At 45.3% G+C, this 16690-nt stretch overlaps 1 protein-coding gene across 1 annotated transcript; it reads left to right on the top strand.

The window, feature by feature from the left end:
- The first annotated feature begins 9030 nt into the window (after positions 1 to 9030).
- LOC148645003 (aquaporin-8-like) lies at positions 9031 to 16434 on the top strand. Its single transcript, XM_088613104.1, has 5 exons — positions 9031 to 9347; positions 11200 to 11326; positions 14418 to 14632; positions 15120 to 15254; positions 15781 to 16434. The coding sequence occupies exons 1-5, from the start codon at positions 9076 to 9078 to the stop codon at positions 15821 to 15823; spliced, it is 792 nt and encodes a 263-aa protein (XP_088469230.1). The 5' UTR covers positions 9031 to 9075; the 3' UTR covers positions 15824 to 16434.
- The last annotated feature ends 256 nt before the right edge of the window (positions 16435 to 16690 follow it).

Here is a 16690-nt window from a genome sequence, read left to right as displayed (position 1 = left end):
CGTTTTATTGAACAGACAAGACCATCCTGCCTCTCACAAATTACAAACCCAGCTCCTTGGGGTGGGTTTCCACAGCTTTGAAGGGAAATACCCGTCCTTCGGATGAGACGTAAAACCGAGGTCCTGACTCTCCGTGGTCATTAAAAATCCCAGGGCGTTTCTCGAAAAGAGTAGGGGTGTAACCCCAGCGTCCTGGCCAAATTTCCCATTGGCCCTTACCAATCATGGCCTCCTAATAATCCCCATCTATGAACTGGCTTCATTACTCTCTGCTCTCCTCCCCACTAATAGCTGATGTGTGGGGAGCGTTCTGGCGCACTATGGCTGCTGTCGCATCATCCAGGTGGATGCTGCACATTGGTGGTGGTGGAGGGGAGACCCCATTACCTGTAAAGCGCTTTGAGTGGAGTGTCCAGAAAAGCGCTATATAAGTGTAAGCAATTATTATTATTATTATTATTATTATTATTATCTGTTGAAATCAATTATCTGCCAAGGCAGGAATTCATGGATTGTGAGACTGGTGGGCAGAGTAGGGCTGTGATTTAACCTAGACCCACTGTAGGACTATAGAGGCTACCATGATCATCGACGGGTTCTGTCAGCTGTAACATCTTTCCAGTTAAAGGTTGCTGTCTGTGAGGAGAGGGTGAGCAAGAGTGAATCAATTTAGTCCGACCTCTAACGTATTAATGGCAGGAAAGTGGCTTTCTCTTGAAAAATAGAGCATTTTTTTTGTTCCTTGATACTTGCCAGGCATCACCTGTGCTCAATCAGCCTTCTGACTAATTATGTGAGTTACTGCTTATTCAACAGCCCACATGTCTTTACCACAGTAAATGATAAATTAAAAGCAATAATGCCAAAAATATTCAATCACTATCCCAAAATGCTTTAGTTTAATAAAACTGCGCATAGATGCTCAATACTTCGAAATCGGTATATCGGTATCGGTACTTTGAAATAGCATGACAATACAGAACCGACTCTCGTCCACACCAGGATCAATTTTCATCTGGGCGCCATGTCAGCACGGGGTCCTGAGAGGGACAACGCCGTCGTCACGTGGCTTGGTGTTCGCCCCCCACGATGCCCCGAGTTATTCCGGAACAAAAGAATCTGCCTCTGAACGTCACAAAACCTGTTCGATCTAGCAATGTTTTGTTTTTCCACTCTGAAGTTCTCGTCGTTAATCATTAACATTGTGCTATCAGGCGGCTTAACAAGGGTCACGTCCAAACACAGTGGTGCTGCTGACCCTGCCAGACATGAGAGATCGTTTCCTGTCACAGGCAGCAGGCCCATGGCAGTGGTGCAATGTGGGAAGAGTATGCAGAGGATTGGATACAGAAATCTACTTTGGACCTTTCTGTCCTAATAAAAACTTTATTTTCGCAGTTCCGCGCAGGCTTGTGCCCCTGCCAGTTTGTCCCATAACACCTAGGCGCGATCCCGAGTCTCTGGCATAACGCAGCTCCATGAGCTAAAGGAGACCACCCTCAGCCCTGCTATGCGCAGGGAGGGCAATGACGTCGCCCTGTCCAAACTAGCTCCGCTATACCTTCACATTTGTACAGCCTGAAATATTGTATATACTTTCACAAACGATTCTTCATGGTGAAGAATGTAAAATTGTCGTTTTAAGAATCACAAACTCCATTCCCAGTTTGTCAGGTGGACTCAGGTCTTGTATCCTTCATATCCTTCAGTTTTTTTTTCAAGCAAACAACAGTTTTACGGACCATCTTCTCATTGCTTTATCACGTTGATGCACTGTTCTGGATCTGAATATCAAAGAAACACTAAATGTTTCTGTGCTTCTTTTCTATAGTCCACTGTTGGTCACTTGCACAAGGATTATTTGATTAAATAATAATAATTCCTTACACTTATGTGGCACTTTTCTGGAAAATCCACTCAAAGTGCTTTACAGGTAATCCCCTCCACCACCACCAATGTGCAGCCCCACCTGGATGATGCGACGGCAGCCATAGTGCGCCAGAACGCTCCCCACACATCAGCTATCAGTGGGGAGGAGAACAGAGTGATGAAGCCAATTCACAGATGGGGATTATTAGGAGGCCGTGATTGGTAAGGGCCAATGGGAAATTTGGCCGGGACACGGGGGTTACACCCCTACTCTTTGCGAGAAACGCCCTGGGATTTTGAATGACCACAGAGAGTCAGGACCTCGGTTTTACGTCTCATCCGAAGGACGGCACCTTTTAAGAGTATAGTGTCCCCGTCACTATACTGGGGCAGTAGGACCCACACAGACCACAGGGTGAGCGTCTCCTAAGGGGCCCTCTCATACCTCCTCCAGGCTCACACCTGCTGAGCTTCAGTGGGCTGCCCGTTGTGAGTCGCAGGGTGATGTGGCGGCTGGCTAAATGTAATCAAATCCTTCATGTGAGAAACGTGAAATCGCACAAGAGATTATTTTTAGCGTATGCCCTTCTTACAAATCATTGGAAATGATTTCATGACCTGCCACTCTCTTCTTTTGTACCCTTTTACAGCTGACTGTGCTGTAATGTCCTTGACAGTAATCCCTCCTCAGACCCTGCGCCCGTTCAGTCTGTATTAGTGTGCCAGCCTGAGATGGCAAGCAGGTGGTGAGGGTACCAGTCATGCCCTAGTTCTCCCGGACCCTCTGGTGAGGCTGATTGAGTGTGTGAAGGTGTGGCTAATGAAAATCGCAGAACTGGGTCACCTCCAATGCACTTCCCAGCTCTAAACCAGTGCCTGTCCCTCTGACACTGCGCTCACACACAGAAGCATTAGGTCTGGAAAACAAGTCTTTAGAGAATCATGTGCAAATTTCACCTAGCATGCGACAGAGGCAGATTTAATTGAGATGGCATAAGAGATGTCTGATAATCTTGATTTATTTCCCTATTTCGGTCCAGACCATATAAATGCATATAGTGAAAACACAATCATGCAAAGGGCATGCACAAATGCAGGTAATAATGAATGCTTACACTTATATAACACTTTTCCAAACACTCCACTCAAAACGCTTTACAGGTAATGGGGATCCCCTCCACCACCACCAGTTTGCAGCCCCACCTGGATGGTGCGACGGCAGCCATAGTGCGCCAGAACGCTCCCCACACATCAGCTCTCAGTGGGGAGGAGAACAGAGTAATGAAGCCAATTCATAGAGGGGGATTATTAGGAGGCCATGATTGGTAAGGGCCAATGGGAAATTTGGCCAGGACACCGGGGTTACACCCCTACTGTTTTCAAGAAACACCCTGGGATTTTTAATGACCACAGAGAGTCAGGACCTCGGTTTTACGTCTCATCCGAAGGACGGCACCTGTTTACAGTATAGTGCCCCCGTCACTATACTGGGGCATTAGGACCCACATGGACCACAGGGTGAGCACCCCCTGCTGGCCCCACTCACACCTCTTCCAGCAGCAACCTTAGTTTTTCCCAGGAGGTCTCCCATCCAGGTACTGACCAGGCTCACACCTGCTGAGCTTCAGTGGGCTGCCAGTGGTGAGTTGCAGAGATATGCAACGGCAGACATTTCTCTGTTCCCTGGGACCCCAGGCCATGTGCCCTGTAACCTTAAGTGCTCCAATGCCTCTGCATTGAGTTTCTGGATCATTTGTGTTGTTCTGCACCATCTCCCTGTCTTCCATTGGCTTTAGCATCATGCCTGCTGCCTGTTCTTTCCCATGTACCACCACACTTTTAAATCTCAAGGGGATGCACTGAGACAGCGTTAAACACAGAGGTGTGGAACGCCAGGACATAACTTCATGGGAAACAGTGGAGAAGTCAAATACCTGCATTTCGTAACTTAAGAAAAGGGAAACCTGCAAAATCTGGATTTTAACACGGAGAACTGTCAAAAGAAATTGTTTTCTTTTGTAACGTGTCTTAGACTTTGCTTGTGCAACAAGGCGTGCCTTTGTACAGCACACAAGGCGAGATTGCAGTTTGTGCATACCTAGAGCTCTAGAAGAGTAACCAGGGATTAATATCTTTTCTCTGCTCACAATGCTCCGGGCTTCAGTCAAGTACGTCCTTTGCCAGAACATCTCTTTGCAAAGCAGTCTGCAATGTAGTTTGCTTGTGTGACCTTTCTCCCCGATACAGAAGCCACACAAACTCCATTCCCAGTTTGTCAGGTGGACTCAGGTCTTGTATCCTTCATATCCTTCAGTTTTTTTTTCAAGCAAACAACAGTTTTACGGACCATCTTCTCATTGCTTTATCACGTTGAGATCCTATAAGCCTCCTCTAGTTTGTGTATTGTAGAGTACCATTCTTCACAAGCGCAGTCCAAGTCTCTGAGTCCTGTTTCTCCGTTCGACATTTACTGAAAGGCATGAATTCAGGGGTCAGTCAAGTCAGAATCTTCCAGTCCTGCCCTAGCTTGCTTGACTAGCTGCCCACCACTGCTTGCAGAGTCCTGGTCACAGTCAGCTTCTGAGACAGTCCAGATTCAACCCAGCAATACCTGGACTGTAAGTCCCAACCTGCACACCAAAAGACACCTCTACTGGCCAGGAAAGGTGTCCTATACTCTGATGCTTCTAACATTTTTGAGACTCTAATGCCTTTTCACCATAATGGGCTGGCTGGCTGTGTAAAGGATTGTTATCGCTACATAAACAATAAAGCTGTTGAAGCAATCACATATTGCATGGCTGGATTGCTCTGGGTTATTAACACTGCCAAGACCATAAAGATAAAAACAAAATCCAACCACAGAGAAAGAAAATGTTGCACAGGCTGCGCAGCACTGTTCCATCTCTTATATAGACAGATAGAGGATTCCAAGTTTTCTTTTGGGCAATTTGTGTGCTAGTATGATGGTTCATGTGGTTTCTGTTTACTGCAACATGCTTGCCACAACCTCCTGTTGGCATAGTGCTCTGTCTGTCCATTGGTCCATCTGTCTACGATCTGCCCTTCTGTGTCTTTACCTACCATCATAGCCAATCCTGTTATTGATTGTTCTTTATAAGAGAATTCACACCCGTGGTTGTTATTTTTAATTTGAGCTGTATTGTAAAGATTTCAATGTGTAATCGTCGTCCGTTATTGGAAATACACTTATCCTTGGTATGGGTTGTGCAGATTAAGAACCCTTCCCAGAAGCATAGGGTCTAAATCAGCCCATCACACAAAAGAACAATTGAGAAACATCATGTAACCCAGGTAGCATGTTTCGGAAGGTGGGAGGAGACTGGGCCAACCAGAGAAAAATGAGGGGAACATGCAAACTCCACACGTAAGGTGCCACAGCCCGACATAGAACCCAGGACTCAAGAGCTGACAACAACTCCTACCACATCTAGATATACATATAAATCTCTGGTTATGCATATGGTGTGACTGAAAGACTATTCAAGCTGTCTAATCGAGTCTCAGTGTTCTGGATCAGCATGTCTGGGGTGGTCCTGAGCCTCACTGACTGTGCAATGAGTCACATAACACGGCTCTTTTAGTCTGCCCTTAAGAAAAATTCACCCTCACTCGAGAGCCGGCCCCGGAGGTGGAAGTCAGGCTTAAAAATAAATATATCGCTGTAATTAAAACAACAACGCTTCTGTGCCATGTTTGGTCGGTAAATGCCAGCCGATTTTAAAACACAAGGCCATTGTGTAGAGTTATGTTCTTAACAGCTTGGCCTCGCTGTCTTCATTTCCTTTCGTCTGTTTGTTTTTTGTTTCTCTTAATCCTGGCGTCAATGGGTTTCACTCACCCACTCGGTATTTAGCTTGGCTATCTTTTAGATACGCTGGATAGGAGTCCTGCATTGTTTCCTTTGACTTCCAACCACAGGAACAACGGTTCTTTAAAAATCGTCATAGGCCCTGCCTGAAGGGGTCTGGTGCTTCAGTTCCACGAGAGCGGCGATTGTGGAATTTTAAGGGCTGCTACAGCACAGTACAAAATGGGAGCACGGGGGAAATGTCTGCCCTGTTCTGTCTTCTAGGCCTTCACGTTTCTTTATATCCCCTGTCACTGTGTGAACCCATCTCTGGGAAAGCATGCTGGTTAGCATTATTGCTTTGCTCTTTTAGTTCAATTCCACACTAGAGCATCTGTCCACCCGTGAAGTTGGCATATTCTTCCTGTGTTTTCCATAGGATTTCCATCTTTCCACTTCCGAAAGACATGCCGATCAGGTTTAACTGGCTGCTCTGCATGCTGTGGAGCGTTTCATACTGGGGGTGGGGAGGCACTCCCAATACTGGCTGTGGGGCTATAAAGAAATTGAACCAGATGAGCCTGAGGCTTTCCTGATGTTCTGTTCACCCTGGGATGCCTCCTGTGGATTCCATCTTCAGATTGCTCTGACATGACTGTGAATTCGGCACTTTGTGTTATATTGCTTTTGCTTAATCTAGCTTAGACCGTGATATTATTTCAATCATTTGTGTCCCCTATTGGCATCAGAGTATTATATAATTATATGCCATTTATCTATTTCTTTTGTTTATGTCACGCCCCATACTCTCCCTTGCAAACGCTGTTACATTCCCAAACTCACTGTTTCACGATCTCATTCCTAACTGAACCCATCACATTCCCACATGCACCAGATTCCACAGATCCTCACTCCCGAACCACTTATCCAACCACGTCCCTCTCCCTTCAGTATTTAAACTTCCCTCACACCCCAACCCAGGCTCACTATTGAGAAGACTCCCATAGTATTCTCTTGTGTGTGTTTCAATCTTTTTGACTGATCTCCTGGTTCCTAATCTTTGCTCCTGCCTTTTTTGACCATTTAGGACTCATTGCTTCTCCAAGCCCCTGGATTCCGTGTTTTGGATATTGTCCCTGTGCTACTCCACCTTCTGCAGGATTCACAGTTATGCATAAGGATCCTCCTATTCAACCTATAGGTTCCCTGACAGTTTATGCCTGTCTGCATGATGTTTTGCAGTGTTGGTGCTTTACAGTTTATTAATTGTTAGACACCTTGTATAGAGGTGAGCTAAGTAGTATTAATGAGAGTCACAGAGGACCTGGAATGCTCTGCAAGTGACTACACACAGTTCTGTATTCTCATATTAATACACATTGAAATCGTAGCCACAGGGCTGAGACATGTCGGGGTTTCGTGAAACACACGCCCATAAGATCTCGTGATAGATGTCCTGTAACTTGATCAGGCTCTAACCTGGCAGTTCTCTCATATTTGTGCAGGACTCTTCCAGGCTACACAGGGCTCAGTGTGGTTGAACAATGCAGGTGAAAGTGTAGGGGGCAATGTCGAAACACCTTCACACCAAGATAACCTGACAAGGAAAAAAAAGCATTGCCTAACTTGTTCAGAACTAGAGTGCTAATAATTCTGGAATTTTATCTCATATTTCCATAGAAGTCTGCTGAATGGGGAGTTTGTAGGTTTTATAGTCCTTTCAAATAGTCCATTTTAATAATGATCCACAATTGAATCATAAAATTGTTTTTCACTCACTGTCTGGTGTGATTTATTGGACTGGGCCATGTTACAAAGAAGTGGAGGTCTGAGAACGCTTCAGAGGTCCTAGTTAGCAAAAGGAAAATCTAGAAATGAGCATTTTTTATTTCACTTTGGGTTTTCTTTTAGTGACACAGGTGACATTTATCATCTACAAAGAGGTTGCCGGCGCAACACAGTGGCCATGTCTGTTTCCGAAACAAGGTTAGTTTTTCATCCGAACAAACTGTAAATGAGTTTTAAAATACTTTCGGAATCACACCTGCGTGAATGAATGACAGGGTAATATGGATCAGAGTTTTCATCTTTGTTATTGTGGTTGAAAATGTATTTTCTTAATGGGTAATGAAAAAGTGGCACAGATACATAGTAGTTAGTAATGGCACACAGCTCTTGGGTTCTGCGTTTGATTCTGCACTGTGGTACAGTGCCTTCTGTGTGGTGTTTGCACATTCCTCCTTACCCCTCACTCTTTGTTTGCATGGGATTTCAGATAACCAATGCATAAATAATGGGGAAAAAAAACTTTATATGCTTGAACGCAGTGTTTGACAGCACCAGATACTTCAGCTTCTAAAACCCATTATCTGTCAGTTCTGTAATACCAGCAGAGGACCTGAGGCTCAGATTGAAACATTTCGGACACTTTTTCGAGTTTAACCTGCAGGTCTTTAAACCCTGGAGTCCATGCGGTCAAACCCTGCAGAGATCAAGGCCACTCAGAAACCTCAGGACTTTGATCTACGGCTGCAGGCTGGCCAGTGAAATGTCACCACAGCTGGAACAATTCAAGCACTTACTGAATCCAGGCACAGACTAGCAGGCTGAGAGTGAGACACTTCTACATAGGTTAATGTAGCTATTGACAAATGAAAATCTACCCTTAGGACAATGGACAGAAGAAGAAGAGCAAATATAAAGCAAGGAAAAAGTGAAAAAAAAAATTTAAAGAGTTAATACAGATGTAAAAATCACTATTTAGTATACACAAATTAGAAAATGCATCTGCAGACCCAGAAAACAGGCTTTCTGCCTACTGTACTGTATATATGTTTGAAATGATCTACTGGCAAAAACTGTAAATGCCCAAAAGCTATATTAAAAAGAATCTGTGTGCTGTTGTGAATGTGCTGTTCACTGGTTCTCATAGTAAGGAACTCCTTGAAGTGGAGTATAAATGTGTGTCACTACAGTGGCAGAACGAACCCTTACGGTGTCAGATTCCTAAAAGTAAAACAGAAATATAATACAGAATCATTTTGAAGTGCAGCTGTAATATCAGGTGTGTCACATTGATTAAGCTTGGGAATTGTGTCTTGTTTTTACAAAGTGAGTGGAAAATGTAGAATTGGGTGGGGATTCTGCTCTTTCTTAACTGTTTTTGTTCTATCCCTTGTGAAACCCCTTTGCTGTCTGTGGGCCACCAGCTTGCAATGCTTCATCGTTCTTCTCTTCCCCCCACTCTGGAGCCCCTGAAGAGCGTCCAGACACACCTGTGAGGGAGGAGGGAGTCACTTTTTTTTTTCAGGACCTTATCATCCACTCTGTGTGTGTGTGTGTTTCAACAGGGCACTCAGACATGCGTTTCTCTCCAAACACTCCCGACCGACAAAATGTCCACAGTGGAGTCTAAGTCAGAGCTGTTCAACATGTCCGCTGTGTCCATCACGGAGCCAGAGAAGGAGGGGGAACGTTTCTGCCAAAAGCCCAACAGGTTTGAACGCTACGTCCAGCCCTGCCTGGCTGAGCTCCTGGGCTCGGCTCTCTTCATCTTCGTGGGCTGCTCCTCGGTCATCGAGAACGTGGAGGGCACGGGCAGGCTCCAGCCTGCACTGGCCCATGGCCTGGCCCTGGGGATCGTCATCGCAGTCCTGGGGGAGATCAGGTATGGAGGTCAGGGACCTGGAAGAAGCGTTACAGAGAACTGATTAAGGTCCAAAGCTAAAGGGCATTCAATTTGGTTAGAAGCGAAAATGTATCATGCTTTTGGACGTTAAAGGAAAACACCAGGGCTGGTAAGAAATATTTTGGTTCTGTGCCTTAAATAAGTCTTAAATTTCAGCATCTAACTGTATTAGAAATCCTTTAGAGCAGCTCAGCTGTCAGTGAAGCCCTCCGACAGGTTGATTTATGAATTCAGGGGGAAAGATTTCCTTGCAAGTGAATTACATCTGGAACATTTACACCATTCTTCTTGTTTAGTCCTTTATGGCACACAGAGAAAAAAAGCGTGCATAATGTTCATGACGGATTCTGCTTCTTGTTGCTGTCGTTTTTTTTTTGGTCGTAGCATTGCGATGGGAGAAGAGAGGTTGATCCACAGATAAGACGGGCATGCTTTCCTTGTGAAATTAAATTGAGAATGTGACTGCCATTCTCTCTCTATCTTTTCAGACTTTTTGCTAAGCGTTCCTGTCTTTTTGCGTTTCTTTTTCCGTTTTTTAATTCTTAAAGTCGGGAATTATTACAACATTACAGTGCGTAATAAACATTACAAATAAAATCACCTAACAGGACGTCTTTAATCAGACCGAACATGTTCTAAGCCCACACATGTACAAAAGTACAAGTTCATGGTGGGAAACTTTGTTTTGAACGTGCGGATGAATTTTCACCCAATGCAGTGCTATGACTAACACTTTTCTCTTCCACTGTGCTGTGCTGTTCCCAATATCAGACTCCTAAGTCTTTGCTCACCTAAAGAATTCAGTTATTTGCTGTAATTCAAACTCGGCTTTCTAGACGATCACAGCCTGATCTCAGTCACCTCGTGGTCTTCTGGCCTCGCTGTTCAAGCAGAGATTTTGTTGTAGTTTTGATTTGGGAATGTGATTTAAGAAGGAACAGTTCAGCCCTCCTGTAAACCAGTATATAAATCAGCCAAATTCGAATAGTTTTGTAGTACAGGGACATGTGAAATAAGAATCCCTTGGCCTTCACAGCGCCAGCACTTAAGCACAAACACATTAAAGAACCAAGCTTTCAAAGAATGACCTCAATATGAGGGTTAAATATTAAATTGTGGAGAGTTAGATTGCCGTTAAATGTTGATACCATGGATCTATTAAGGGAGATAAACATGCTTGTTAAACTGCAATGCACTTTACCTTTTACAAAATAACACAACAGGATGAAACCCGATTCAAATCGTTTTATTATTAAAGAGTTCACTCGTAGTTAGCAAATATACTGTAAACGTGCACGCAGACACATATGCAGTAATAATAATAGACTTTATTTTATATAGCGCCTTTAAAGGTGGCTTCTCAAAGCACTTTACAGGATGACAACAACAATAAATCAAAGGAATGCACAAGATAAAACACAATTACGATATACAGAGGAGACATGGATGGTGGTGCTAAGAAAAGCAGAGGGGTGAAGAATGGAACCTGTTCAGTAAAGGTTTTTCTGAAGAAGAGGGTTCTGAGTCTGGATTTGAAGGAGTTTAGAGAAGGTGACTCTCTGATATCCTTGGGGAGAGAGGTCCAGAGCTTGGGGGCATAACAGGAGAAGGCCACATAAGATACACATAAGATACACACCTGGTGCGGTTGCCTAGATACCGAACAGGAAGAGTTCCCTTACATGGAGGCAGCAGGTATAGGGATGTCTGGGACCGACACCGCGGAGGAAGCCAGGTTATCGCAGTGGGAAACAGCCGTCAGGGAGAGCGTCACTCTGGAGGGGGAGGAGCGAGGACGAGCTCCCCTCATTCTGTCTCTCTGTCCCCGCAGTGGGGGTCACTTCAACCCTGCCGTGTCCCTGTCGGTCTACCTGACCGGAGGCGTGAGCATCGTCCTGCTCCTGCCCTACGTGGGGTGCCAGCTGTGTGGGGGGCTGATCGGAGCAGCGCTGGCCAAGGTGAGAGCCGGAGGTGGGGGCCGAAGGGGGGGTACAGTATGTGTTGGGGGGTGTTTTCCCGTGAGGGACAGGTAGCTAGGGGTGGGGGGTATTAATAGGCAACTCTGCTTCCACAGCGCGTTGCTGCTGGAAGAGGTGTTAGTGGGGCCAGCAGGGGGCGCTCACCCTGCGGTCCCTGTGGGTCCTAATGCCCCAGTATAGTGATGGGGACACTATACTGTAAACAGGCGCCGTCCTTCGGATGAGACATAAAACCGAGGTCCTGACTCTCTGTGCTCATTAAAAATCCCAGGGTGTTTCTCGAAAAGAGTAGGGGTGTAACCCCGGCGTCCTGGCCAAATTTCCCATTGGCCCTTACCAATCATGGCCTCCTAATAATCCCCATCTATGAATTGGCTTCATTACTCTGCTCTCCTCCCCACTGATAGCTGATGTGTGGGGAGCGTTCTGGCGCACTATGGCTGCCGTCGCATCATCCAGGTGGGGGCTGCACACTGGTGGTGGCGGAGGGGATCCCCATTACCCGTTTTGGGTGGAGTGTCCAGAAAAGCGCTATTTAAGTGTAAGCAATTATCATTAATTATTATTAATTACTCTTGTGTGGGGGGTTCTGCACTCCACACCTGGGCACACCTGAGCGTATTAAACCATCCAACCCCCCCCCCGCCAAGCCCTTAGTCCTGACCCAGCCTGTAAAACAAATGTTGGAGTTGAGCTCGCATGTGCTCTGGTTTACAACATTGGTTTCTGCGACTGCTATGAGCACGCAGAAGAGACGATCTGTTTTGGTTTTTTTTTTGCTGCCTCTCTATGTGGAGATAGCCTTTGCCCATCTTTTTGCAAAAAAACCTACGGAAGGTTCATCAGGTACACCTACAGAACACGACATGTGTCTGCCGGGCAGTGCATAACGAATGCTTGTCTGGTATAATAATTGCAAAAGAATGAAAATGAAAGAGTCCTGGTTGTTCTACCCATTAAAGTGCAGGAAGGAAAAACCCCCTGTTGTGCTTCTGTAATTAAAACCTCTGGGGATTAAACCTGCTGTTTTATTCCCCCAGTTTTACTGCAGAAGGCCAAACATTTCTGCCATGGAACATTGACGCTTTTGAATCAAAGTTCTGTTGTTTTTCTCCCATTTCTTACGCTGTATGTATTGAGACGGTTCAGTCACTGTATTGTGTCTGGATTGTGACTGTTTCTGAGAGTTTTGAAATGGGTCTTCTGTTTTTTTGTTCCTTTATCTTATGTCACCGTTCAGTAACAGCACTCCAACCCAAATAGTTATGTTTTCCAGTCCTTTTAACTTGAACTTTCTTAGAATGCTTATACTTCCTTATCGGTTTTCTGATTTATGACAGGCCATTACCTTTTAAAGGTTTATTTAAAGCAATAAATGTTTGTTAACTTTTACCACAACCACAGAAAATAAAACAAGGTCAAGATCATTGTAGGACTTAACAAGGCAGTGTTTAAAACAGCCGTCTTGGAATATGTAGCACCTTATAGTTTATGTAACTGCAAGTCTCTGCATATCAGGTTTTATCCAGGATCCTGACAAGCAGTGTGGGTAAACCTTATTGCAAGCCAAAGCAAATATATGGTTATTAAGCGCAATCTGGGTACCTCAGTTGTCCAGTATTGTACAATCTCAATATTAATTGATCAGTGCTCATGATGGGGGATGCACTGGGGGTATATGCAGGTGAAGCAGGCAGAGGTAGTGAGAGGTCACTTCGTTTTGTAGCAAGGAACCTGCTGTCCAGTCACGTGACGTTTTCCTTGAATGCCTCACACTAACCTTTGCTGGTGAGACTAGAAAGCTATTGTTTTATTCATCTCGTGGTACTAAGAGATGGTAACTCTACAGTGCTGCCTCCTCTCGGAATGACGGGCTCTTTCAGGTTAATTCTCTAGCTTTGAAACACTTGCTCACGCAGTGTTTATGTCATCATTAACATGTCTAGCCTTACCCAGTAAAGGATATGTTTGAAAACAAATTTGAATGAGCGTACTTGAGAATTACCCTCTGAAAAATCTGATATTGTGACACTGGGTCCCACATGTTATTAAAAAGGTGAAAAAGATAGCACACAGAAAAAAAGTTTCAAAAGTCAGTGCCCACTCTGCCCTGTGCAAATCCCTTTCAATAACATTTCTGTTCTGAATGACATACCCAGACAGTTTTAATACTATCGTTAAGAACTGAGAGAAAGGCTTCGCTTCCAGTTTTCAGAGAAGAGCAGTCCCACATTATCACCAGACTGAATGTTTATGACAGAATCTGCACTCTTGCCCACCAGAAATTATGCTCAAATCACAAGATGGGTTTTGAGAACAAAGCGATAAACAATCTTTGATATCCAGGGAGAGGTTGTTTTTTTTTATGACTACAATAGCTGCGATTACTCAAGTGGTTAGGATTACCTTGTTGAAGGCTGCAGGGGCTGTAGAGAGTTTTTTTATGTTTATTGTCACTGGACATGATTTCAAAGTCTGCTTTTCTCAAAACTCAAGTTTCCACACAATGGATGTAATGACTCCTTAGGCTTGAAGCAAATTCGCTCATCTGTTTGGAAACAAACAAAAAAAAAGAATTCATTCTATTAACGGCTCAAGAATTTAATTCCACGAGTCTGGAATCTTACAGACAGGATCTTAAACATCCGTGTTATACCTGGAGTTTTAGATTTGGTCTTAGGTCTTGCGAAGCTCTTCCTCACTAATACCGTGGTGCTTTAAGTTGCAGATGTTAGATTTCCTGAGTGGAATCTCTCTGCAAACCTCATAGTGTCTCGTAAAAGACCTTTCACTTTTAATTCTTCATCCCCGAAGATGCAGATCCTGGTCCATTCGAGTTCTTCTTTAACCTCTCCTGCTGATCCACTTGCTTGTTTGGACTTTTCCTTTTTTTACTTTGTCCGAAGGCAAGAAGGACAAACTTGAGCCCCCTGGTGCGCTCTTTGAACGCCCTGTCATGGGTAGCTAAGTGTCACCTGTGTATCTGCCTCCCTCCGGCTGCCAGCTTCACCATTCTGTCGCAGTGGGGGGGGGAGCGCACTCTCCAACACTTGTATGTCTGTATTCCCAGGCGATATCCACATCGCAGAGCTACGCCAACGCCTCAGGGGCAGCCTTTAACGTGGTGCAGAGCGACGAGCAGATCGGGCCGGCCGTCGTGGCCGAGACAGTGATGACGCTCTTCCTGACTATGGTGGTGTGTATGGGGGCCGTCAACGAGAAAAGCCGCAGCCTCCTGGCACCCCTGTGCATCGGACTCACTGTGGCCGCGGATATACTGGCAGGGTACGCGCACATAAGCACGCTGATGGAAACAAGACTGCACTGCAGTCCGATTCAGCAGCACAGTGGGCTCATTTCCAGATCTGGGGGTGCTATCTGTGTGGAGTTTGCATGTTCCTCGCCATGTTTGAATGGGGTTTCCCAAAGCCACGTTGGCTTCTGGGAAACTTGGCCCTGGTGTGAGTGTGTGCGTGTCTGTGTGTGCCCTGTGATGGACTGGTGTCCTGTCCAAGGGGTGTCATGCCTTGTGCCCATTGCTTGCCGAGATGCTAAATTGGAAGAAACAGTCTTGAACCCAGATCCCCAGAGGCACTGGGCTGCGCCTGGGCTATCCCATTACGCTGGTGTTCTGCAGTTCCTATCCAACAGTGCACGTCGCCGGGATTTTACTTGCATCACATGTCATCTGGACAGTGGGAACAGGTGTTCAAAAGTCTCTCTCTCTATATCAAGGCATAGTGACTGATCCAGACCCCTTCCTGTGTTTCAGAGGGGCCGTGTCCGGGGCCTGCATGAACCCTGCCCGTGCTTTTGGGCCAGCCGTGGTGGCAAACTACTGGGACTACCACTGGATCTACTGGGTCGGGCCCGTGATCGGAGCTCTGCTCACTGCCTGCTTTGTGAGGTACAGTGCTGGCGTGGTGCAGTCTAGCACAGAGCCCCATGGTTAATATTAACTCAGTGTGCCACCAGCCTGGCGGCTAGACCTGTCTCAGTTCAATGCCCTAAGCGACCTGCCGGGTCTGCTGATACTGGCTTCTAACAGCCCCCTCCTGTGGACAGCAGTGGTTACTGCGTGAACACAAAGGCTTGGAAGCCAACTGAGGATAAAAAAGATGATTGGATAAAAGATACAGTCGAGAGCTGCAGATTGACATTATTCGTATTATAGGCTGCTCCAATTAGCGTGAAAAGAAAAGCCCTTTGCCTCCCCACTCCTGACAGTTCAGACGTGAGACAATTTGCTACATCTTTCCATGGCAAAAGAAGTTGATTTTCAGGCAAGGGAAGGCTGATATTGTCTGTTTTAATGCAATAAACCCACATCTCTGCCCCCTCAGTGTCACAGCTGCAGTATTTCACCACCAGCTTGAAGCTTAAAGTAATAACCTGGAAAACTAACAGAAATATCTGTTCTCTTGAATTCATAGGTTGCTGCTGGGTGACAGGAAGATCAGAGTTCTCCTCAAGTGATCTCCGTAGAGCCTCAGTGGTTATCTTACTGGCCAGCTGGGGCAGGGTCTGGACCTCCTGGTGTCCAACAAGACCATGCCCCCGCCTGGCTAGGCTGTCCACCTGCTGGACAAGAGTCAGTACTGGCTGATCCACACCCACCGGTTTCTACACAGCAGATTCTCTAAAAGAGAGCAGAGCCTTTTTCAACAGCGCGTCCAGGGCAGACGTGCAGCACATTACACGAAAGAACTGAAATCACAGAGAGAGCTGCTTTGTGGGTGGACAGCAGGAAACACGCGTTCTAGAAATAATTGTTCTTTTTGTTCTGTTTTTCTGCCTTGCGTTAGAAATCATTGCAGCGTTTAGAAAAATCAACTGATTGTTGTGTTAGTATGTACGCTGCGTTTCCAACACAATGGACTCAGAGACACAGACTGGTAAGCTGTGATTCTTTCCCAGCTTTTCTTTATTTGTGTGTGGATTTGATACTGCTTTCAAAATGTTCCGGAAGTTCAGTGGTGTTCGTTTTTTCTCTCCAATGTCTGAGAAGCACTTTGGAGAATTGGCTGTGATGTGGATCTCTGTGTTTCATAACCACACTGTACATAAAGAAAAAAGAAAAAAAAGTGTCTCTGTGGTGGTCTTTAAGAGGAGTTTGGCTCTCACCCAAAGATGAGAAGTTTGGATTTTGCTTCTTTGATTATTTAATTAAGTTTCAGAAACTTTTAAAAGATCAAATAAAAAGGTTCCCCCTAATGTAGATCCTTATTAATAATAATTAGTTATATAGTGCTTTTCTGGACACTCCACTCAAAGCGCTTTACAGGTAATGGGGATCCCCTCCACTACCACCAGTGTGCAGCCCCACCTGAATAATGTGACAGC

This window comes from Lepisosteus platostomus, chromosome 19 (genome assembly GCF_059453375.1).
Source record: "Lepisosteus platostomus isolate fLepPlt1 chromosome 19, fLepPlt1.hap1, whole genome shotgun sequence".
Taxonomy (NCBI): domain Eukaryota; kingdom Metazoa; phylum Chordata; class Actinopteri; order Semionotiformes; family Lepisosteidae; genus Lepisosteus; species Lepisosteus platostomus.
This window is presented reverse-complemented; position numbering and strand designations above follow the sequence as displayed.